Source organism: Aotus nancymaae, unplaced genomic scaffold (genome assembly GCF_030222135.1).
Source record: "Aotus nancymaae isolate 86718 unplaced genomic scaffold, 86718_ANA_hifiasm-v0.15.2.pri h1tg000022l_1, whole genome shotgun sequence".
Classification (NCBI taxonomy): domain Eukaryota; kingdom Metazoa; phylum Chordata; class Mammalia; order Primates; family Aotidae; genus Aotus; species Aotus nancymaae.
The window spans coordinates 46,503,957-46,528,141 of record NW_026988435.1 but is presented as its reverse complement, the minus strand read 5'-3'; the positions used below and the strand labels follow the sequence as shown (position 1 = coordinate 46,528,141).

The following is a 24,185-nucleotide window of genomic DNA, read 5'->3' as shown; positions in this document are numbered from 1 at the left end:
GGATGTCAGTGCACGCCAGGCAGAGGCGGCCTAAGGAGCAGCCCTATGAAAACCCTGGGCACAGTCTCTGGCAGGCTTCCCTGGTGGAAAACACATCCTGTGTGTCCTCACTCGCTGCTGGGGATAAGCCCCGCCTGTGTGGCGCCTCTGGGAAAGGAGGCAGAGCAAAGTCAGCAGAGAAGGGGTGAAGTCTGAGGACAATCGGGTGCAGACTTACAGTTCCTGTCCCGAATCACAAACAACTCCCTCCGCGCCTCGGAGGCCACAATGCCACGGCGTGTAATAATCTACATATTGTCTATGCTGCTAAATCTTGCTTTATTTAAGTCAAAATACACAGGAAGAAATGCCCCACAGAATTTTCTATTGGTTGATGACAGGAGAAGTGTGTCAAGAAAGAGAAGGTTCTTTCTAGATTCATGAACACACAACTGGAAAATACAAATGAAGGCTGTGGCGGTCACGGCGGTGACACCCACTAGTTCCACAGAGAGTCACGGGGCACCTCCTGCCCAGGCATGGCAACAGAGGGGAAGGACATGGTCCTGGCCTCACGGGTCACATGCAGGCAGAAGAGACAACACAGATAACCAAGGACAATGGAGCCAGGATGGGAACATGGGCGTCATGAGAACAAAACATAGCTCAGGCTATGCCTAGCAGCCATGGGACAGAGGGAGACAGCTCACAATACTCGAGGCACAGGAACAGGACTGTGCTGGGGGCCAAAGTGAGCACAGCACACTGGACACAGGCGCAAACACGCAACAGCAACCCCCCAACACTTGGCCCAGGAATGAAGGGACGACCCAAACACAGTACATGAAAAAGTACATTTGAAAAATGCCAGCTGCCTCCACAAAGCCTAGCCCCATCAATTTTCAACCCCATCCCACCGCGCTTCCTCCCCTCCCTGATACTTACACAGCACTCTGTCCAGTAAATATGGAGGAAAGGAAACGTGAGCAGAGCTTTGTTTCCTTCTTTGGGCAACAGCTCCTCTTTGAACTGAACAAAGTTAGACTCTAGGTGAATCATCTTGGGAGCCCGGCCATAGGACCTGTAAACAGTTGTTTGAAGTCACTGAGAAAACAACTAAACAACGTTCATCAGAAGAGGGCACACAGAACAACAAATAACGTGATCGCATCCATGCGTTCAGAGCATATGTACCGACCCCAAATCATAACTACACTGTTCTGTTCAAAATCACTCTATGAATTATTTTAAACAGAGTTCACATGTACATGTCAAAGCTGTATTTCCATAAAATCTTTCATTTTCTTCAAGGATACAGGCACAGTAATACATTCATCCAAGTATTCCATTTAACCAGGGCCACTACAGACTTAACAATGGGTTTTAGTGTAACTGAATCTATGTCACCATAAAAGAATTAAAATATGTCCCAAATGTCCAAAATGCAGCTTTAACTTATGAAAGCTTTAGGGCTGCATTAGTATTTTTGGAACAACTTGTATTTTATCCAAGAAACAAAATTACTTGGTGTAAGAAAACAGATTGTTTGCAGAGCACAAATAATATAGCAGTACAAACCTCTATTTTATTCTCAACCCAAGAAGAAAGAAGCCATCAAGAAATCTCACATGCCCCTGCATCTCCTCCAAGGCTCTCGGTGACGACCTAATGATGCTTCTAAAAGTGAACGCACTGCACGGATCTCCGTGCCACACCTGTTCTTCTCACTCCTAGCAGCTGCGTCTCTTCTGAATGTTATAGCTGAATTTTTTTTTTTTTTATCCAATCTAAGGATGCTGTGTTTACTAAGTTAAAACCAACCATCATTAATGTGATTACACTGATGCTCAAATATGTGCATTCCTATTTGCCAGCTTTATTTTTCCCTGTCCTCTGGGAGAGTAATCAAGTTTTCTTTTTCCATCTTTCTTCTCTGCCAGTTTGAAAGTCTTACCATCTATTTCTATTCTACTGTTGGCTGCACTTTAATTCTTAGTATGTAACATAACGCTTATTACAAAAACTAAAGTTGAAGTCTATCCTCACTTCTCTCTGTTCTGCTTCACACACATCTGAAATTTTAGATTTTTTTTTTTTAAGTGACATCTTAACTTCAGCAAAACATGCCACGTTGCTGGCAAACATTGCTTTCACCCTGGGTCTCTGGGTTCATTTTCCTTCATACTGGGATACATCCTTTAATTACTCAGAGGATGGCGAGGTTTCTGATCTCACAGATGTCTGAAAATACTTTTATTCACTTCAGTGCACCTACCTCCACATCAGGACAAGCAATGAACATGGTAACTTAATGGGACTCTGCAGTAGACATGAATGGCTTTCTGCACACAGAAGCAATGGAGCAGAAACCCCAGCCATCCTGGGCCCAACACGGCCACCTGGAGGCCTAGAGGAAATACTTCTCAGCACCAGTGGCTGACGCAAGGCCCTCAGGGTGGAACACCGTCTTCACTCTGGACGGCACTGCGAATGATAAAGAATTCAGGCCGGGCGCGGTGGCTCAAGCCTATAACCCCAGCACTTTGGGAGGCCGAGGTGGGTGGATCACAAGGTCAAGAGATCGAGACCATCCTGGTCAACATGGTGAAACCCCGTCTCTACTAATACAAAAAATTAGCTGGGCATGGTGGCGCGTGCCTGTAATCCCAGCTACTCAGGAGGCTGAGGCAGGAGAATTGCCTGAACCCAGGAGGCGGAGGTTGCGGTGAGCCGAGATCGCGCCATTGCACTCCAGCCTGAGTAACAAGAGCGAAACTCCGTCACAAAAAAAAAAAAAAGAATTCTAGGGTCTGGGTAGTCCTGAGGGGGCTGCTTGTAAACTTATTTTATGTTGCATTTTAAATGGTGCTGTTAGAAACTCTGTATTTGGTTCTTCTTCCTCTTCTGATTCCCTGGAGTGGTTTTCTGTTTGCATTCTTTTCTTCATTCTGTTTGATATTCACCAGGCTCCTGCAGTATCCTGACTCCCTTCTGGAAGAATCTTGACAGCCATTCTTCAAATGTCACCTGTCCTCTGTTCCCTCCACTCTCCTGAAACGCCATTCAGGTAGATCCTGGAGCTTCTCAAGTCATCCTCCAGGGCCAGCTTTTCTTCTATGCTCTCCAGCTCCTGCTCTTAGCACTGACCTCCAAAGTCTCTAAGCTCAATTCTTCCAGCTCACTAATTTGCTCTTCAGCTATACAGCTTGCTCAGCACATCTGGTAAACTTTGTTTCAATTTTCATTTCCTAGATCCAATCAATTAATTTTAAATTTATGCTTTTTATCAAAGTAATAAATACATACTATTTTATTTTATTTAATAAATAAAACTCCAACCTCTGCCTCCTGGGTTCAAGCAATTCTCCTGCTTCAGCCTCCCAAGTAGCTGGAATTACAGGCATGCTCCACCACACCCAGCTAATTTCGTATTTTTAGAAGAGACAGGGTTTCACCACCTTGGCCAGGCTGGTCCCAAACTCCTGACCTCAGGTGATCCACCTGCCTCAAACTCCCAAAATGCTGGGATTAAAGGCATGAGCCACTGCGCCCAGCCAAGATACATACTTCAATACAAAGAGTACTAAAAGGGTTTTCTCTCTCTCCCTCTCTACCCCCTCACCCCCAACCAACACACACACATCCATGTCTTAGTCTGCTGTCTGCTGCTATAACAGAGTATCACAGGCTGGGTAAATTACAAGCAAGAGAAGGTTATTGAGCTCACAGTTCTGGAGGCTGGGAAGTCCAAAGTTCAAGGTGCCAGATTATGTGAGGTCACTCTGTTTCTTTAGAACTGAGGCTTTTAACTCGTGCTACTTCGCCTGTTCACATAAATGTCTGAACAACATATACTTACTTAAAAATGTACTTCTTAAAAAAAAATGAAGAGGGGGGCACGAGGTCAAGAGCGTGAGACCAGCCTGGCAAACAGAGTGAAACCCTGTCTCTACTACAAATACAAAATTTAGCCCAGTGGTGGCATGTGCCTGTAATCCCAGCTACTCAGGAGGCTGAGGCAGGAGAATCACTTGAAACCAGGAAGCTGAGGTTGCAGTGAGCCGAGATCTCGCCACTGCACTCCAGCCTCGGCAACAGAGCTAGACTCCATCTCAAAAAAAAAAAAAAAATGAAGAGAGGAACACAGCCAAAAAACATACAACCCACACCTTCTCCATTCCATCGGTTCTCTTGGAAGCTGCTGAGAGAGCGTTGGATAAACAGAGGTAAATAAATTCTGATCTCCAGCACCTATAAAGGGAAGAAAGAGAAATTCAGTTACCACATTTTTAGGTGAATACAAGTAAAATGGGCTCTAAAGTTCATGAAGTTGGTATTTTTAGATCATTTTATGCTTAGTAAAATGATATTGTAAGACTGTCCTGTATCTGTGCCTCTATATAACAAATCTCAGGAAAACCCAGCATGGGGCCGATGTGGTGAAACTGAACCCTCATGATACCTCCATGAGGTGGGTGTAATTTTCCCCAGAAAAAAAAATGGGGATCAGAGAAGGTGAATAACTTGCCCCAAGGACACAAAGCTAAGAAGAGATGGAGCCGGCTCTCCCTCAGCCAGAGCTGTGTTCCACAGCCCCACTTTCTCCCAGACAGCCAAAAATCCATGCAGAAAAGGCAACCAAACTTCACCAAAATCAGCTCACTGTTCAACCAAATGCCAGAAGGACCTACAATTTATAGGTGGCTCCCCGTGTGCAAATATTACACAAGGCACCTGCCAGGCACCGTCTCATTCTGTACTCCCCATGACTTCTGGGAGGAAAGGCACAAACAGGACCCCAATTCACAGATGAGGAAAGTCAGCTTTGAAGGCCAATGTGCTCAGTGCACAGATCTGACAGCGACAGACACAAGTCGGGACTCCAGCTTGCAGCTGGCTTTACACTGCACACTCGGTGTTAGTTCAGCTCTTCTATCTTCACTTTCATAGAAATGAAAAATCCATTTTGTTCTCATAAAATGATAAAAGAACTATATTACACTTAAGCTAAAAAAGAACCTTTTAATATAGATGACTAAAATTCTTATACTCAGAGGACCTCTTCAGTTTAGTAAAACCATTTTCCAAATTGCTTGTATATTGACCTTCAAGAAATCACTGGGAATTGTGTGCCATTAACCCATCTGCTTATTTTGCTATCAAGAACCTAAAAATAAAAAGCCTCCTGAAACTCATATAATGATATCAAGTCACTGGGAAAGGGTAATGACATTTCTGGGCAGATGGCAAGGTGAGCGGGCAGGGCGCTGGGAGCCTCACTGCCTGGTCCCCATCTCAGTTCCATCACTGACCAGCTGACTACACCTGGGGAGACCGTTTACCCCTCCTGTGCCTCCGGGACAAGGGAAATGGGAAAATGAGCTCGGCCAGAGGGGCTGCAGTGAGGATTAAATGAGTTAACACAGTCAGTCACCTCGAACAAGGCATGGCACACAGTGGCTACAAAGGGACTATTACTACACTTTGTTAACACAAAAACAATGCTTATGTTTGAACTTACCACTTTTCATCTTGTTCATTCATTTGGTAGTCATCTTAGAAATCAATAAAACGGGCCAGGCGTGGTGGCTCACGCCTGTCATCCCAACACTTTGGGAGGCTGAGGTGGGTGGATCACCTGAGGTCGGGAGTTCCAGACCAGCCTGACCAACATAGAGAAACCCTGTCTCTACTAAAAATACAAAATTAGCTGGGCATGCTGGTTCATGCCCGTAATCCCAGCTACTGGGGAGACTGAGGCAAGAGAATCGCTTGGACCAGGAGGAGAGGTGCCAGTGAGCCGAGATGGTGCCACTGCACTCCAGTCTAGGCAACGAGAGCGAAACTCCGCCTCAAAAAAATAAAAAATCAATACAAGAAGAAAATCTTTAGTTAGCGTCTGGTTTCTTAACTTTGACAATTTCTGTTGTCTTGTTAAACAGTTCCAAGATTAATATATTAAAAATCATTACTCTTTGCTAAGTGGAAAGTAAGCCAACTAAATGGAAGCTTTCTCCTCTTCCACTTGGTTTTCTATGTAAAACTACACACACACACACACACACACACACACACTCTCTCTCTCTCTCTCACACACACACACACTGCCCTTGCAATACAGTTACTTCACGTAAGTACACAAATAACATCCACACAAAGTAGAAGAGGAACTGCCTCCGACACCCGCTCCCAGCTCTTCTCCCGGGGAGCCTGCTGTACAGTAAGACTCATCCAGAAGGAGATTCCCAAGCATCCGTCTCTCGCATCCGTCGCGGACTAACTCTCTAACCTGCGTTCACCCGGAGACGTCCGGTCCAGCAGCACATCCACCCGTGGCAACGTGTCATCTGACTTAAGTAGGGATCTGACCTGTGACCATCTGACCTCAGTTACCTGTTACGGGCTGAACTGTGTCCCACAAACATCTACCTGTTGAAGCCCTAACCTCCAGCACCTCAGAATACAAGCATGTGGAGATAAGATCTTCAAAGCTGATAAGGCAGTTTAGTTAAAATGAGGTCTTCAGGATGGGCCCTAATCCAACTGCCTGGTGTCTTTATAAGAGATTTGGTCACACAGGAGGGATGCAGGAAGGCCCCAGGAGGACACAGAGGCCCACACTGCCAATGCCTGGACCTGAAATGCATGTCTGCTAAGCCACCCAGACTGTGACTCTGTGACGGCAGCCCTAGTACACTAAGATAGTGCCCTGAAGTAGATTTGAAGGCCAAATTCTAACCCACTGAAGCTCTGCATTGATTGTGAAGAAAAACCACCACAATTTTCTCAGCATATCCAAGCATTATTTTAATATACTCTTAAATCTTCACATCAAGTCTTATGAAATTAGAGATGCCTTTGAAAATGGGGTATGGAGAACCAGCACATGAAACATGGGGAAGAGCTTAAGTGTAAGAGCCCAAAAGAATTCAATCTTGGCTCATGCAGTAGGTAATTAAATTAACAACACAGACTCTGTAGTTTCCTGAAATAACCTGACCATTAAGCATAAAAGTCACTAGAGCTCTGAGGGCTGAACTGCAAGACAGAGCACCTTCCTGCAGACGATTTTTCATTTTAATCCCACAGCAACAGAGGCATGAGCAAAACCAGTGAGAATTCGGTTGTTAATAAGGCAGCTACTAAGAGCCAAAACGGGGCTTGAGATTCCTGTGCCCACATTCAGAAAACCCTGTTCATAAAGTCACCAAGTTTACTGTTCTGACACAAGAGGCTATTTATTAAAAGAGTCAACTCAGGCCATTTATTTCAATAAGTAAGATCTCCTTTTTTTGGTGATAGAGGAGACCTATGAAAATAATGTATAAGAGCAACTGAAAACGCAACTTCATTGCACACACCCCACACCCCTTTCCCTGTGCATCTCCACACCCACCAGCAGTTCTCGTGCCAACTGGGGAGACAGGGAGATAAGTCCGGGAGATAAGAGGGTACAGCAGGTCAGGGAGCTGGGTGTGCAGATCCCGAGAGCGCATGGGTGCGCAGCATCACCCTGGCTGAACAGCAGGCACTGGAGCCCCTGAATGGGAAGAGACATACAGGGGCTGGAAAGCAGCCACGCAGAGGGACGTGGGCACTCTGTGGAGGGTGCTGCCCGGACCCGCTAGACAGGCCTCCGGGCTGAGGAAGGCCCAGTTCGGAGAATCCCCGGAAAGGGGGGCAGGGCTCTGGGGTCTGATTACATTAAGCAATCAGTTTTCTGATTATTTATGCAGTTGTAATTGGATTTTCTGTTACATGCAATCAGATGACTAACACAGGCCTTAGCTATTTCCTGAATTATTACTGTATTCCCTGAGATTTTTACAAGCACACATTCATGTATTACTTGTGTAATTTAAAACCTTTTATGTTCAAAGCAAATAAGAATTAAACATGGCAGGGGAAAGAATTCAAAAAGATGACTTCAGCGATTTAGTGTAACAGGTTACGTTTCAATAAATTCAATGTCAGTCTGTTAGGCTGCCATAACAAAACACAATAAACCTAGGATGGCTTAGCAACAGCAGACGTGTACTTATCATCTCTGGAGACTGTAAGTCTGATATCAAAGCTTCAGCAGATTCAGTGCCTTGGTCTTGCTGTGCCTTCACATGGCGGAAGGGGCAAGTGAGATCTCTGGGGCCCTCTTTTATGAGGGCACTAACCCCTTTTGTGGGGACTCCACTGACATGACCTAATCACCTCCCCAAGGCCCTATCACCAAATACCATCACATTAGGGTCAGAGAAAAGTTGCTAGTTAACAGAAGTCAAGAGAAGGGCACTTGTTTACTGTCCCCCTAGACTGCACTTTGTGCACACTCTGAACCCTCATATGGAAACCCAAAGCACCAATAACTCCCCTAATTGGCCCAAGGTCAAGCAAATGAGCACCAGGGCTGGGATTTGAACCCAGGTAGCTTGGCTTGGGACTTAATACTATGCTCCTTCCCAACTTCTTAATTCTATTAAGTTTACTACTTATTCTGCAGCAGTTGTTTTAACAATGGTTGGCTTGGCTGGGCATGATGGCTCACACCTGTAATCCTAGCACTTTGGGAGGCCGAGGCGGGTGGATTATGAGGTCAGGAGTTCAAGACCAGCCTGGCCAAGATGGTGAAACTCCATCTCTACTAAAAATACAAAAAATTAGCCAGGCGTAGTGGCAGACACCTGTAATCCCAGCTACTTGGGAGGCTGAGGCTGAGAACTGCTTGAACCCAGGAGGCGGAAGTTGCAGTGAGCCGAAATCGCACCACCGCACTCTAGCCTGGGCAACAGAGCAAGACTCCATCTCAAAACAACAACAACAAAAAAAAGGCTGGCTGAAAATACGGGTTCCAAAAGGCCTTCTGTGGAGAGAGTGAACATTTCTGTCACCTTGTTAGACGTAGTGAACCCCAAGTTTCTCTTTAAAGAATCGGTATGTCAGTATGTTCAGTTCTTTGTCCTCCATTTTAAAGTTTAACTTCCTAGTAGTTTCAGTAAACAACCTTTTCCACCAGTTCTAATCAGAACTGGTCCGGTCCCCTGCTCCGTCCTGACTCATCCTGGTCACCTGGCTCCAGTCAGCTGCTCCGGTCACCTGCTTTGACCTGGGTCACCCCTGGTTCCTGCTCTGACCTGCCCGTAACCATCCTTCCCGCCAAACTACCCACCCTGCCACTCCAACTTGAACCCCTGCTCTCTTTAAAACAGCCAATCAAGATTACTCTAGACTGTTCAGTCTAACCGTAGCCAACAGAGGAACGACACAGCGGTAGGGGCGACCCGTGTCAGGAGTAAGAACCCCTCCCCTCCTTGTCCCGGTGTGTGCTCGCCTCTGCTCCATCTGTGCGACGCACCCTTCTACAGAAGTAAATTGCCTTGCTGAGGACATTTATATTTGAGCACTACTTCTGCTGCGGCACCAAAAATTTTACATATGACAATCTTTTTTACTGTACCAATTCTTGAACATGCAAAGCTGTGACAGTCTTACTTATCACAAAAGTATAAAAGGATCAGGAAGTTATAACCATGAGAGACTGGCAAAGAAAAAACAGAACGTTCAGTTGGTTTGTCACTTTCCTAAATACTTGACATTATATATTTTCAAAGTCAATATTTTTATTTGGAGATTTATGTTGGAGAAAAAAAAATCTTCACATAAAGAGTCTGAATATTTGTTGATACTCTGATACATTACAATTTTTCTTCAAATTCTTTAGTATAATCTTGGTAAGGGTAACAGAAAGTTTTCTAACAAAATGCATCTCTCACTTGATCTTAAACTGCTGAAGATACTGGCAGTGTTTCGACCCGTTAGGAAGGCACTGTCCTCAGCCCTCTGCTAGGCTGTCATGTTTGCAAAGGCTGGCTTATTCTGCAGGGCTTCCTAGGCCGCAGAGCACTAACGGGTGGGAAAGACAGAGCGATGGTATAGCCCAACCCAGGAGTGCTATGGGCTGAGAAAGAACAACCTGGGGGTGGAGGGGTGAAGAATGACAGAAAGCGTCCCGCATCTGGAGGCCCTCAACCCAGGGCTGGAACATCTCCCAGCTGCGACTAAAAGCAGTGGAGTGACTGGACTAGAACTGGAGATGAACTAATATTAAGGACCCTCCAAGCAAGGTTCTATGATTCTATTTCTGAACGAAAAAGTCAAAGGAAATGTGTAATTTATCTAAGATTTGCTTTACAGAAAATTTTCCAGAAATAATGATTCTTTTAAGCCTATTAACAAAAGAAAGCTGCAATCCACTGTTAGGCAGTTCATTCTTGTTTGAAAGCAATGGGTTAGAGAGGGCGTTGTCTTCAAGCCTAAGAACCTATGTGCTTGCCCACAGACCATACATTCATTAATTTCTCCTCAATGGCTTTTGGTAAAACAGGCTTTCAAATGGATGATAAAAAAATCCAAGGTCACAAACTGGGAAGTCATCTCAGCCTGTTCAATAATGCATAAAGTAGATTTGCTATAATTCGTGTATAATGTCGAGGCAGTAATGAAAATTAATGCTTCAGACTGGGAGCTCTTTCATGGCAAAAACTAACATCAAATGCATAATCGTGGGTATGGAAGCCTCCCCAGCACTCCTCCCACAGTATCTGTCCTGAAAGGCCTTCGCATTTGGAGGTGGGGGCAGGGAGTGAAGGTCAATGAGAAAGCATAAAAAAGGATCCAGATGTTATCCAGATTCTCTAGGTAGAAAGCGAGGTTCAGTCTATCCCCTAAAATGATGAGGCAACTGACTCCACACTTCTAGTATAGATACTGTCCTTCCTTCATTAGAAGGCACAGATTTGAGAAGTACAGCAAATGAACCCTCCCAGGGTTCTACACCTCTAAGTCTAAAGGCCAAGCTTAAAGTACCCAGTACCCCCTGCCATTTCATCGCTGGCTTAACGTTACGCCCATTCGGCCTGGCTCTCCTCCAGGTGCTTCCTGTGGTCTCTACCTTCCCTCTTAAACACACACACCCCACACACACATACACCACACACACATACACACACACACCCCCCACACCCCCCCCACACACACATATACACCACACACACACACCACACACACCACACACAACCCCCACACACACATACACACACACACCACACACACATACACCACACACCCCACACACACACACACCACACACCCCCCCCACACACACATACACCACACACACACACCACACACACACACACACACACACACACACAAATGCACGCACGCCCTCTGCTGTTCTCTCTCCCAGCACGCAGTCTATGACACTACTACACTCTGTGGGTGGATCAAAAGAAAACCCACACATTAGTGTTCATCAAGTTTTCTGCTGTGGAAATTCGCAGAAGAGGAACTGCTACACATAAAGGCTAGTCACCAGACAGAAAGCCCCAAAGTCTTTTTCTGTTTTAACTTAAAAGACAAGAACACACAGGCCAAGAATGCTAAGTTGTTAAATGAACTCTTCTAATCAAGGAAACAAGCTGCCTTCTCTAGCCCTCAGAGATCAAACTTAAAATTCAAGAGTTTAAAAACAAAAAGACTGGAAAAAAATGCATCTAAATATAAGAATACTGAGGAATCAGCCTTTAATAGTCAATACATTTTTAAAATAAACACAGCATTACTGTAGCAGTTTGAGCCACAGTACTGTATTTATAAGTTAAAAAGAGATCCTGCCTGTTCCTGGCTCCCCAGTGCCTTAAGGCTTTAGACAGAAGGGCTCCCCAGACTTCCCCTTCACCACAGCCTCTGCTCCAGGACAGCCTTCTCAGTGAGGCCTAAAGGCAGTTTCCCAATGGTGCAACCATTAAGGAGGGAGCTGTGGCAGCATCCAGCACAGTGACATCATCATTTACCTCAGCCAGCAACCCCTCCTGCAGGGCTCCACCCCAACACGTCCATCAGAAAAGTTACAGACAATCTGTGCGCAACTACCGGAAATAATCAAAGACAAAACAACTCAAATTCCACCAAGGGACTAGCAGATAAACCACAGTCCATCTACATCATGGACTTCCGAGAATGATGTCAACATGCTCCTAGTGGGGAGTGGAGTCCGGGAGAAAGTGAGGTGGGAACAGTGTCTGCAGCTGGCAATGTCTTCGCTAAGAAAGGGAAATACAAATATGTTTGAATAGTTTTTATACAGAAGGATAAACCATAACAAATTGAGATCGAATACTCAGGAAGGCAGGAGGTTAGCATGGAGAGGACAGAATGTACTCAAGGTTTCTTTAAATAGACCTCATTTTGTAGATTTAATTCTGGAAGTAAATTTTTTTTTTTTTTTTGAGACGGAGTCTCGCTCTTGTTACCCAGGCTGGAGTGCAATGGCGCGATCTCGGCTCACCGCAACCTCCGCCTCCTGGGTTCAGGCAATTCTCCTGCCTCAGCCTCCTGAGTAGCTGGGATTACAGGCACGCGCCACCGTGCCCAGCTAATTTTTTTGTATTAATAGAGACGGGGTTTCACAATGTTGACCAGGATGGTCTCGATCTCTCGACCTCGTGATCCACCCGCCTCGGCCTCCCAAAGTGCTGGGATTACAGGCTTGAGCCACCGCGCCCGGCCGGAAGTAAATATTTTATATAATTATAAAGCAATTCGATTTTTTTAAGGTTTTCCCTAAAAATAATGAGGAAAAATAAAACAAGTGAACCTAAATGCATACAGATACATTCAGTGGTATAACCTCAGAGAGAGGAACTGAGACAAGTAACTTTAAAACTACAGTAATTTGATGGTTCATTCCTTGTGGAGCATGTCCAAATGCCAAGAAGAATTGCCAGAAACAGTTCTAGATCGGTGTTCACTAGCCCTATTGTTGATGGTGGAGTTAATGGTGTTATTCAGAGACTGTGTAATGCAGGACGAAGCAACTGCGCAATCCCGTGATGCTCTATTCAGCGGCCCCGGCCCTGCAGCACCAGCCCTCCTGGGCATTTGTTAGAAATGCTCATTCTCAGGCGCCACCCAGACCTGTTCATTCAGAAACAGGGAATGGATCCAGCCATCTGTGTGTGCAAAAGCCCTCCAGGTGACTGAAGCAGCATAAGCTTGAGAACCTCTAACTCTACGCTCCTCAAATACCCATGAGATTTGGGATTTTCAGTGTGGAAAAAAGAAAACATAGAAGATGGAGCTGTTAATTAAAACTCTGCAGCCTTGAGTTTTAATCAAAAAGAGTGAACTTATGATGTATTTTATCTTAAAAACACTAAAAACAAAGAACAATTCCTAGGCCAGTGCAGTGGCTCACACCTATAATCCCAACACTTTGGGAGGCTGAGGCAAGTGGATCACCTGAGGTCAGGAGTTTGAGACCAGCCTGGCCAACATGGTGAAACCTCGTCCCTACTAAAAATACAAAAGTTAGTCAGTCAGGTGTGGTGGTAAGCACCTGTAATCCCAGCTACTCACTACTCAGGACACTGAGGCACAAGAATCTCCTGAACCCGGGAGGTGGAGGTTGCAGGGAGGCAGAGGTTGCAGTAAGCCGAGATCATGCCATTGCACTACAGCATGGGTGACAGAGTAAGACCCTGTCTCAAAAAAAAAAAAAAAAAAAAAAATTCCTAGCTCTGTACATTGAAAAGGCCTCACAGCAACTAGAAGCCCAAGCTTGCAGACTATGGTCTTGAAATACTATTTTTCACTAAAAGGAATCAGGGCTCCTTGGCAATTGCTGAGTGCAGATCAGAGCATTAAACGTACGAAACGAGCCCAGAACATCTTGTCATGCTAGATAGGAAAGAATCTGACAAAGACGCCTATATCTTAGACGCCAACATGAAAGAGACTCTACCTGGCCAAAGGGAGACTCTCCCTGGCCAACCTTCACACCAACAAGGCAACAATGCAGTGGACTGAAGCACATCCAGTGCGTTCATAATGATGCGCTTCACAGCCACACGAAACCAACAACAAAAAGAATGCCAACTCGTCACTTCGGAAGGATGCTAGTGAACCAACTCGTCTTTAAAATGGCTACGCAAAGGCAAAGAATCGAGCATACGATGCCTCACTGTGCCACTGGGTAACCAACGACCATAAATTTGTGCACAGACGTGTGTATATATGTACACACACCACTTTTTACGGAAGTATTGCAGCTAATAAGTGAAAAATAAATAGGGGAGTGAGAATATCATTTTGCAACCATTTTGCAACCTTAAGGGAATTAGTGATGTGAGAATAAATGGCTGCCGATTTTACAAAAGGAGAGGCAATCAGCTATTATGCACCTGCTGGAAGAACACCACCACCCGCGAAACAGTCCTGCCGACAAAAAATCCAGCCTGAAGCTGACCCAGCCTCCAGCTCCAACTACCAAAGTCTAGGCAGTGGGACCTCCTCAGGACAAACGAGCCAGGTTCATCAAGTCATAAAGTAAAAAAGGAACGGAAGGAACATGAAGATTTTAAGAGTCTTAAAGGTATTTATCTAAAAACTGTATTTAGGTACTAATTCTAAAGTTTTAAAAATAGACAAAACCACACACTGGAAATTTAAACACTGAATATTTGGTATTAAGAAACATTTTAGGGCTGGGCATGGTGGCTCACATCTGTAATCCCAGCACTTTGGGAGGCCAAGGCAGGAGGATCACCCAAGATCAGGAGTTCGAGACCAGCATGACCAACGTGGTGAAACCCTGTCTCTATTAAAAATACAAAAAAAATTAGCCGGGCATGGTGGCACTTGCCTGTAATCCCAGCTACTCGGGAAGCTGAGGCAGGACAACTGCTTGAACCCAAGAGGTAGAGGTTGCACTCCAGCCTGGGTAACAAGAGGGAAACTCTGTCTCAAAAACAAAACAAAAAAAAAAAAGAAGAAACAAATGTTAGGTATAATTTAAACATACCATGAATGAAAAATAAATTTAAAAATTAAAAAAAAAAATACCGTAGACTGGGTGGCTTAGAAAACATAATCTTTTTCTCTCTTGAAGACCCTATGAAAGAAAAAAATAAATAGAAATTTATTTTCTCATAGCTCTGTAGGCCAAGAAGCCAGAGATCAAGGTGTCAGTAGATTTGGTTTCTGGTGAGGGCCTGTGTCACAGATTGCAGACAGCCAGTTCCTTGCTATTATCCTCAGGTGGTCCTTCGTTGGTTCAAGGGCGAGGTGTCTCCTCACTCTTCCTCACCTAATCCCATAATAAAGGGCCCACCTTCCTGACCTCATCTAACCCTAAGTACTTCCCAAAGGCCCATCTCCTATTCCTAGCACACTGGGAGTCCAGGCTTCAGTGTGTGATGTTGGAAGGGACACATGCAGTTCATAACATCCATTCACGGATAAATTATATGTCTGAGATTCACTTTAAAATAACGTAACACTGGGGAGAATGAGGGGTATAGAGGAGCAAGATTGGGCAATTCACCTAATTGTTGAAGTTGGGTGAAAGGTTTGTCAGATCTCTCTATAATATTCTGTCTACTTTTATATCCATAATAAAATATGTGAAATGTTACAATTCTTCCATGTCCCTTATCCTTCTTTTTCTTTTTTCTACAGCCCTGATCACCTAACATAATTTGTCTATTGTCTATTTCTTGCTGAAATGTAAACTCTCAAAGGGTTAGAATCTTTGCTCTCTGCCATAACCCAAGCCCCTACAGCACAATGCCTGGCATGGAATAGGAGCTCCGTAAACGTTTGCTTACTGATGAGAACAGCCCAACTCCTTCATACTCCACACTAGACAACCCAGAATCCAGAACAGACTACAGGAGAAGTAAAGACAGTGCTGAGTATCAACTTCTCAGAATATGAATTCTGGAATGAGTAAGACTATACTAAAAATTTCTAGTGTATAGCTGACTTAATTCTTAGAATGCTGAAGTGACATTTTTATTTAATTCTATGGCAAAGGCTTTCTCAGCGGCATAATTTTAGGGACAAACCTCCCTGCTTCCATGTGAGCAGATGGTGTCTGACTTCCCTAAGTACTTGGTAAAGCAGGAGTCATCAGACATCCTAATGTTGGTCCAAGCCCTGCTACTAAACAGTTACATTGCTCGTGGTCAGGCACAGCAAAGCCAGCCCTCAACTCAACTTCAAAATGACTTCTGATGGCCCTTCTCATGAACCTGGATGTTTAGAAACTGACTGACTGGTCTAGGTGAATGGAAAGTGCTCACGAATGGTAGGCTACAGATTTAGTTAAAATTACTATCTAAATGGGTTGTTGTCAGCTTCAAGGATCTGCTAAAAAATTTCAACCCTGAAATTGTTTGTTCTTTCTTTTTTTTTTTTTTTTAAAGAGACAGGGTCTCACTCTATCACCCAAACTGGAGTGAAGTGGCACAAACACGGCTCACTGCACCCTTGAATTCCTGGTCTCAAACAATCCTCTGGTCTGTCTCCCAAGTAGCTGAGTCTAGAGGCACACACCATCATGCCCAGCTAACTCTGAAATGTATACAATGGCTTCAAACTGCTAACAGATCTCAGTTAAAAATAAGAAAAATGTCTAAACATACAATGGTCCCTGTGGTCCCTGTCACTGTTTTTTTTTTTTTATTTTGCAAACAGAGGCCTAAAATAATATTCAGAAATGAAACACCATGTAACAAACATCCACAAAGCCATGTAAGGGAGAGAGTACAGAAGAGGTTCAACTTTTTCTAAGAAGGGATCACCCCACCTTGCATGCACATGTAGAACCCAAAAGCCCAGATGTCAAGATAACATTCCCTTGGTCAGGAATACAGGAAGGACAAACCTTCAAAGACAGACGCAGCTATCTAAAACCAAAGACGCTTGATGAATGCAGGCCACTGTGTGCTCGGTAGCTAACATAGACAGTGGTGCAGCAGGCGGCATGGTGCCCACAACATCCTAACCCTCAAAACCTGTCAATGTGACCTTACTTAGGAAAGGGGTCTTTGTAGACTTAAGTTCAGGAGCTCAAGATGTGATTATCCCAGATCATCCGGCTAGGCCCTATATATAGCTAGATTCTAGATATATTCCAAAGGCAATGCCAGTTGTGAGAGAAAAAAGAAGTCACAAATTACTCCGAAGTTATCAATTTTTAATTTAAAAACAAATATTCTCTAAGGCCAAAGTACTGTGAATATATTTGAAATTCACGTTAAGAGCAGATACAGAGGAAAGATTTGAGGAGGAAAGATGGAGGGTGAGACACAGGCAAGGAAGCCACAGGGGGCTGAGGCAAACTCAACCAGAGGCCAGCACTGAGGCGGGCATGCTGTGGACTAATAAAGACCCTGCAGTTGTCTGGGCACAGTGGCTCACACTTTTAATCCCAGCACTTTGGGAGGCTAAGGAGAGCGGATTGCTTTAGTCCAGGAGTTCAAGACCTGCCTGGGCAACATGGTGAAACCCCATCTCTACTAAAAATGCAAAAATTAACTGGGCATGGTGGCACACAGCAGCTACTTGGGAGGCTGAGGTGGAAGAAATACCTGAGTCCAGGAGGTCGAGGCTGCAGTGAGCTGAGATCACGCCACTACACTCCAGCCTGGACGAGAGTGAGACCACATCTCAAAAAAACAAAAAAAGACCCCACCGTCTTCTGCCATTCCTGGTCTGTAACTCTAGATCTAAAGCCATCAGATCCAGAGGTGGAGCATAGGGGAGGGAGAGTCAGCGCTTGGAGATCTGCCTGCGAGACCTTGTGAGACCACACACTTCCAGGCTAAAGCATGCGACTCCAGTGAAGACACTCTGTCAACTGGCAAGAAACTCTTCCATGACAAAAAAATCCTTAAGTCAGTCACTTGTATTTCCACTAAAAGGCAACCAACTTTCAGACAGGGTGAGCCACACGATCACACTGTCAGCGGGCAGGCCTCTGCTGGAAGCACACAGTAAAAACTTTCTGAGCAATGACTGGCTCACGTGTTATGCCCGTCATGCTTTGATTTTATTTATTTTTGTTTTGAGACCAGGTCTTGCTCTGTCACCCAGGTTGCAGTGTCAGGTAGAAGAGATCACTGCTGCCTCAACCTCCCAGGTCCAAGTGATCCTCCTAAGTAGCTGGGAGTACAGGCATACATCAGCACACCTGGCTAACTTTATTTTTATTTTTGTAGAGACAGGAATTCCCTATGTTGCCCATGCTGCATCCTGTTTGATTATTTCAGAGATTCGATACTTTAAAAAAAAAAGAAAATCAGACCCTTCAATGTCATTTCCATAAACCAGAATTTACTAGAAACTCTTCAAAAACACATCTTGTGAACTAGGTGTGTGAGCTGAATAGAAAAAAAATTTAAAAAAACTTTTCACTTTTTTTTTTGAGAGTTGCCCAGGCTGTAGTGCAGTGGCGTGATCTCGGCTCACTGCAACCTCCGCCTCCCAGTTCAAGCGATTCTCCTGCCTCAGCCTCCCAAGTAGCTGAGATTACAGGCATGTGCCACCATGCCCAGCTAACTTTGTATTTTTAGTAGAGACGGGGTTTCTCCATGTTGGTCAGGCTGGTCTCAAATTCCCAACCTCAGGTGATCAGCCCACCTCGGCCTCCCAAAGTGCTGGTATTATAGGCGTGAGCCACCGCACCTGGCTATCAGTTCAATCCACCCTGGAGTGGGGCTAGTAACACTAAGAGCATGAGTTCCCAAACTGTGCGCCAAGGCTTCCCATACACTACAGAGAGGCACCAGGAGAGTTCAAATTTATGAGGGAAACAGCAATGCTTGTGACGTAGGAACCCCACACAAGGTATTCACAAGTGTCAACACCAGATCCGAGCTCCGCTTCTTTCAATGGCATCATTATCATCGCAAAACAGGGTGGCTGCTCTGATAAAAAGTACTATCCCCCAGGAAAAAAACCTCAAAGGGAGCAGCAGCGTCCAATCTGACACCCAGGTGAGAGGTGTCACAGAGCCCTGCCAGTACCACACTGCTGCAGTTAGGAAGAATGATGAAAATATTTTTTTCTTCCGACTTACGTCTATTTTTCAAACAGCTCCTGTTAGGACATAATATTTAATAAATTACTGGGACCTAACTACTTAACAAATAGAATTTTTAAGTATTCCTTTTAGCCTAGAGATGCTATGAAAAAAATTCCTCAGACACTAAAAGCATTGTGAATAGAGAAAATTCAGGAACCTCTCCTTAGTACCAATTTTTTTGCACACTGACTGTAATCCTGACACCCTCCTGAGTGCCTTACACACCCCTTCTCAACCAGATGAGGCTGCTACTCTAGCCACCCGTTTCACAGCTGAGGGGCCGTGAAAAGATGTAAGAAACCGAGGTCATGCGGACAAGATGGAATGGCGTATAAACGTGCTCAGGTAGAAACGACACAGCGAGTACATTAAGCACGTCTGTTGGTGCCTTTAGTCCCTGCCTCCAAATATATACTCTATGCAATGACTGAGGTTTCCTAAGGGGAAATGTTTCTCCTACTTTTCAATCTTTGGTTCAATATTGCCTTGAGAATTCAATATGGAATAAAATCTGCATTTATAATATGTTTACCAATTTAAACAGACATTTAAAGCGACTTTTCTGGTAGTAAGGAGGTGGTTATATCACAAGCACCACACTTTCACATTTAGCAGAAAATTTCGATGTGCAAATTTTAAAACTTTAACCTATGGGGGAAAATCCCAAAGTTCAACCAGATACAAACTCATTTCTGTTGCCTGTTTTCCTCTCTAAAATTTCACAATATCAAGGCCGGGCTCAGTGGCTCACACCTGTAATCCCAGTACTTTGGGAGGCTGAGGCAGGCGGATCACGAGGTCAGGAGTTCAAGACCAGCCCAGCCAACATGGTGAAACCCCATCTCTACTAAAAATAGAAAAATTAGCTAGGCCTGGTGGTGCGTGCCTGTAATCCCAGCTACTCAGGGGAGGTTGAGGCAGGAGAACTGCTTGAACCAGGACCCAGGAGGTTGAGATCACGCCAGTGCACTCCAGCCGGGGCTAAAAGACTCTGTCTCAAAAAAAAAAAAAAAAAAGTTTATAATATCAGACCTGGAACCCCAAATATAGAGACTCAGAAAAATGAAACAGGTAATAGATGAGGCTAGTGAAAACAGATCACCTGGAGGGAGAGTGCTATTATTTTTCAGATACTATTCAATTCCAAGGTAGTAAGAGTTACGTGCTATTTTAGGTATGATGACAGGCAACAAAGAAAAGCCACAAATCACTGGAATTACATTAACTTTGTCACTGGCTGAATGAGATAGTTGGAAAAGGAATGTGTCTTTCCCAATACGCCCGTGGGTCGGAAATCCAAGTCTTTATTTCAAAACAGAAAACTGACCCTGTGGCTCAAAAAACTCTACGCTAAAATTTAAATTTAGACCAAATGGATCTGCTGGATTTCAGTTTCACCAGGCATTTTTCATGATTAATAAATTATACTATAGGTATTCACATTGCTATGATTAGGTCATTCATCACCCAACCCCATTAAAGCATTACTTTCACTAATGTTCAGTTCCCATCCCTGTACATTTCAGATATACTCTTCAGTATTTATAAGCTTTAACTAGTTTTTGAGTTTAAGAAGACCCCCTACTGAGGTAGTCCCTCTTCACAGGAGCCTGTTAGACAGGAGGTTTAATTATGGACTCAAGTCTATTAAAACATTTAGGGCCAGATGTGGTGGCTCACGCCTGTAATCTCAGCCCTTTGGGAGGCCAAGGCGGGCTGGTCACCTGAGGTCAGGAGTTCCAGACCAGCCTGGCCAACATGGTGAAACCTCACCACCTCTATTAAAATACAAAAATTAGCTGGGTGTGGTGGCGGGTGCCTGTAATCCCAGCTACTCGGGAGGCTGAGGCAGGAAAATCACTTGAACCCAGGAGGTGGAGGATGCAGTGAGTCGAGATTGTGCCATTGCACTCCAGCCTGGGCGACAGAGCAAGACTCGTCTCAAAAAAAACTGAGAGAGCTTCAAAATATTATCAAAATAACTCAGGCCAGGTGAGGTGGGTCATACCAGAAGTGCCAACTACTTGACAGGCTAAGGGAGGGGACCACAGTCAGCTATGACCATGCCACTGCACTCCAGCCTGGGCAACAGACCGAGACTCCATCTCTAGAAGAAAAATAAGAATAAAATGAAACGAAATAATCAGCTAGGTTTTAAAGTAATAATCCATTCCAATTACCCTTAATCTTTGGAAGTTTTCATTCTTCTATGCCTACATATAAAAAGTTTTTAAATTCACCAGAACCGGTTACAGTCTATATTCTTCCCAGAAAGGTCTAAGCAGAATGCATTTTCACTGAAGTAAAATATTATACATTCTATGAAAAAAAAATTCCACCACATGTATCAACTCTCATTTTAAAATGAACAGATCTGAGGTAATAACATTTCAACCAAGAGAACTATGTACATAATACTAAAAATCTGTTAAGAGTTAATTAGCCTCTGGGTGGATTTTTTTGAAAGCGATTATTCTAGCACCATTGTCTGCACTGCTTAGCCTAGCTTCTCCTTTCAAAACCTGTATAGCTGAAAGGAGGAAGCAAGATGAAGCTATGAAGTAAAACCCAGGCAAGTGCTTCCCAACGCTTCTGGCCCAGAGACACCAAAACGTAATTTCAAGTGGGAAATACAAAGCCAGCTTTTTAAAAAACTTTTGCTTTTAAATTGATCATTTTTCAAGTTGACTTTGAAAGTCTACAGAAGCCCCTTTATCTTCTGAGATTCCAGTGAATGAAAGTTTGCACCTTCTAAGACAGTGATACCATCCGTGCAGATTAACATTCACTAAACTGCTGGAGGCACCCCGCGGGGCAGGTGGCTCATGCCTGTAATCCCAACACTTTGGGAGGCTGAGGAAGGTGGATCACCCGAGGTCAGGGGTTGGAGACCAGCCAACCAACACAGCAAAACCTCGTCTCTCCGCTAAAAATAAAAATAAAAAAAATAAAAAATTAGCTGGGCGTGGCAGTGTGCGCCGGTAATCCCAGCTACTTGGGAGGCTGAGGCAGGAGAATCGCTTGAACCAGGGAGACGAGATTGCGGTGGGCCAAGATCATGCCACTGCACTCCAACCTGGGCGATAGAGCAAGACTCCGGCTCAAAAAAAAAAAAAAAAAAAAAAAAAAATTCATGATGCTGCTGGAAACACAGGGAAAAAACCTCCACCAAAGTGAGAATCTAAACCTGCAGGAAGGAAAGCGGCATCCTTTAGCTGTCCACAACGCATGCATGTATGAAACTAAACATTAAATATTTATCTCCAACACTGGCTATCGAAATAACAAATTTTACCCCTTTAGTTATGGCTGAATCCAATAGCGCTTAGGAACTTTCTCCTAGAAATGTATTTACATAATGCCTACAGGAACACATTGCTATTGAAATGTAACCAAGCTAAGAGGTAGAAGATATAATTAGATGTGTGGATATGTATCCAGCACTCACGATGTGCACAGAACTTCAGGAGAAAATTTTCACGATTTAGAAGACAATGAAATTTAACATGAACTGAGCACAGCTTCCCTGAGGACTCTTTTGGAAAGCGCCTGGGAAATTGCAGGGCCTCCAGACCCGCTCTACCCACATCAGTCCTCTGGGGTTGACAAGTATTTTAGAAAGGAAAAAAGAACAGCTACTGCTCAACTACGCAAGTCTCCCAATTTTCAATGAGACACAGTCCACTTTCCTAAGAAAGTCTATCATATGGTCTAGGTCCCAGTAGAAAAAGAAAAAGAGGGAGTGGGAAAGAGAAAAAAGAAAAGGGAAGGAAAGAAAAAAATCTATCATCTAAAACTGAAGCAACAAAATTCAACCTTAAATATACAGTTTCTCAGGGATCTAACAAGACGGAACATACCAGGTACACCCACCAACAGAGCGAGGGGGAAACAGGAGCTCTCAGGACATGCAGTCTACCGTGACCTGGGCACCCAGATTTTGCAACAGACAGTGCTTCCTTTCAAAGTATGGGAGACACTTAGAAAAAACTAACTGCACACAGGCATGAAAACACAGAAAAAATGTCAAAGGTCAAAAATAATAATAGTTTGCAGCACCTCTCTGCAAATCATCAAAAAGCCAACCAAACATTTGAATACTTCCCAGAAGCTCAGTGTTCTTCACTTGTAAACAGTCACACTTGTAAAATTTGGGGAAAATTCTTCCCGTAACACAAAAATAGTTCCATTGTATAAGCATTAAAGGAGGGGTGCGGGAGGACTCGACACCCAAGAGGCAGCGGGTGTCCGTAGTGCAGACTCGCGCGGGAGGCCGCTCGCGGGGAGCAGCTCGCCCGAGCGCCCAGGCCCCGCCAGTCCCGGTGGCTCTGCCGGACGCTTCACCCCGCAACAAACCGCTGCTACTTCGCCAACGCCTGCAACTCTGCGAGCCCCCAGGACTTCCCCGGAGTTGGGGAAAGGGAGCCCACGGGGAAAACCGTCTGGCGGAAAAGGCCGGGGACCCCGGGGCGGCGGCGGCGGCCCCGACGCGCCCAGTCCCGGGCAGAGTCCGCCGGGTTCCGCCGACTCCAGCTGCAGCCGGTCCCGAGGGCGCCCCCAGGGGTCAGAGGTCGCCCGGCGGGAAGGTCAGAGGGCGTCCCCGACAAGGCGGAGGGCCCAGCCGCAGCCACAGCCCCGGTCACACCTCCAGGAAGCGGCACAGCCCGGAGCGCGCCGGGGGCTGGAGGTCTGGGGACGCCGCGGGCAGGACGCCGGGGCCCAGGCCCGCCCAACGACCGCCGCGCCCTCCCTGCCTCCGGGCACTCACAGGTGACGATGGGCTTGTTCTCCATGGTGTAGATCACCGGCGGCAGCGGCTCCTCAGAGGCGTCCATGGGCGTCCGGCGTCACCGGCCCGGCCCCCCGCGCCCCATGGGCAGCCCCGAGGCCGCGCCGGGCCCAGCGCGAGCCCGAGCCTGAGCGGCGCTGCCCGCCCGGCCGCGCGAGGCAGCTCTGGAGCCGGTAGCGCCACCGCTGCCGCCCGCTGCCGCCGGCCGCAGCCACTTCCGGCCCCGCCGCCGCCGCATGACCACTTCCGGGGCGCGCGAGGCTTCACGGGGCGGGCCTGCGCGGCGCCTGGCCTCCGGCAGAAGTGCGCCTGGAGTGTTCGCACGGCCGCGGCGGCGCGAGGACGGGGAGGCGAGGCGGGGCGGGGCTCCCGGGACGCGTCCTGCTTCCTCTCCCGGCCGTGCGCGCCCCGCGGGACCCTGCGCTGGAGCTGTGCCCGGGACCCGGCAGGTGGGCGTCGCGCGCAGTGAGCGAGCCAGGACGCGCCCGCGCCGGA

General features: G+C 45.7%; 1 protein-coding gene across 3 annotated transcripts in view; it reads right to left on the bottom strand.

Annotated features, from left to right (window-relative positions):
* Positions 1-23,056, bottom strand: part of TRAPPC10 (trafficking protein particle complex subunit 10) — a 93,373-nt gene extending 70,317 nt beyond the window's left edge. The window contains exons 1-3 of one of the 3 annotated variants that reach the window (XM_021669400.2): positions 22,762-23,056; positions 4,149-4,230; positions 925-1,060 (exon numbers count right to left, since the gene is read on the bottom strand). In XM_021669400.2, coding sequence (XP_021525075.2) covers positions 925-1,060; positions 4,149-4,162 — 150 coding nt within the window. In that variant the 5' untranslated portion in view covers positions 4,163-4,230; positions 22,762-23,056. Of the gene's footprint in view, positions 1-924; positions 1,061-4,148; positions 4,630-22,761 lie in introns of those variants that run through there. The other 2 variants (XM_064380209.1, XM_064380210.1) reach the window with 2 other exon arrangements.
* Positions 23,057-24,185: the final 1,129 nt, after the last annotated feature.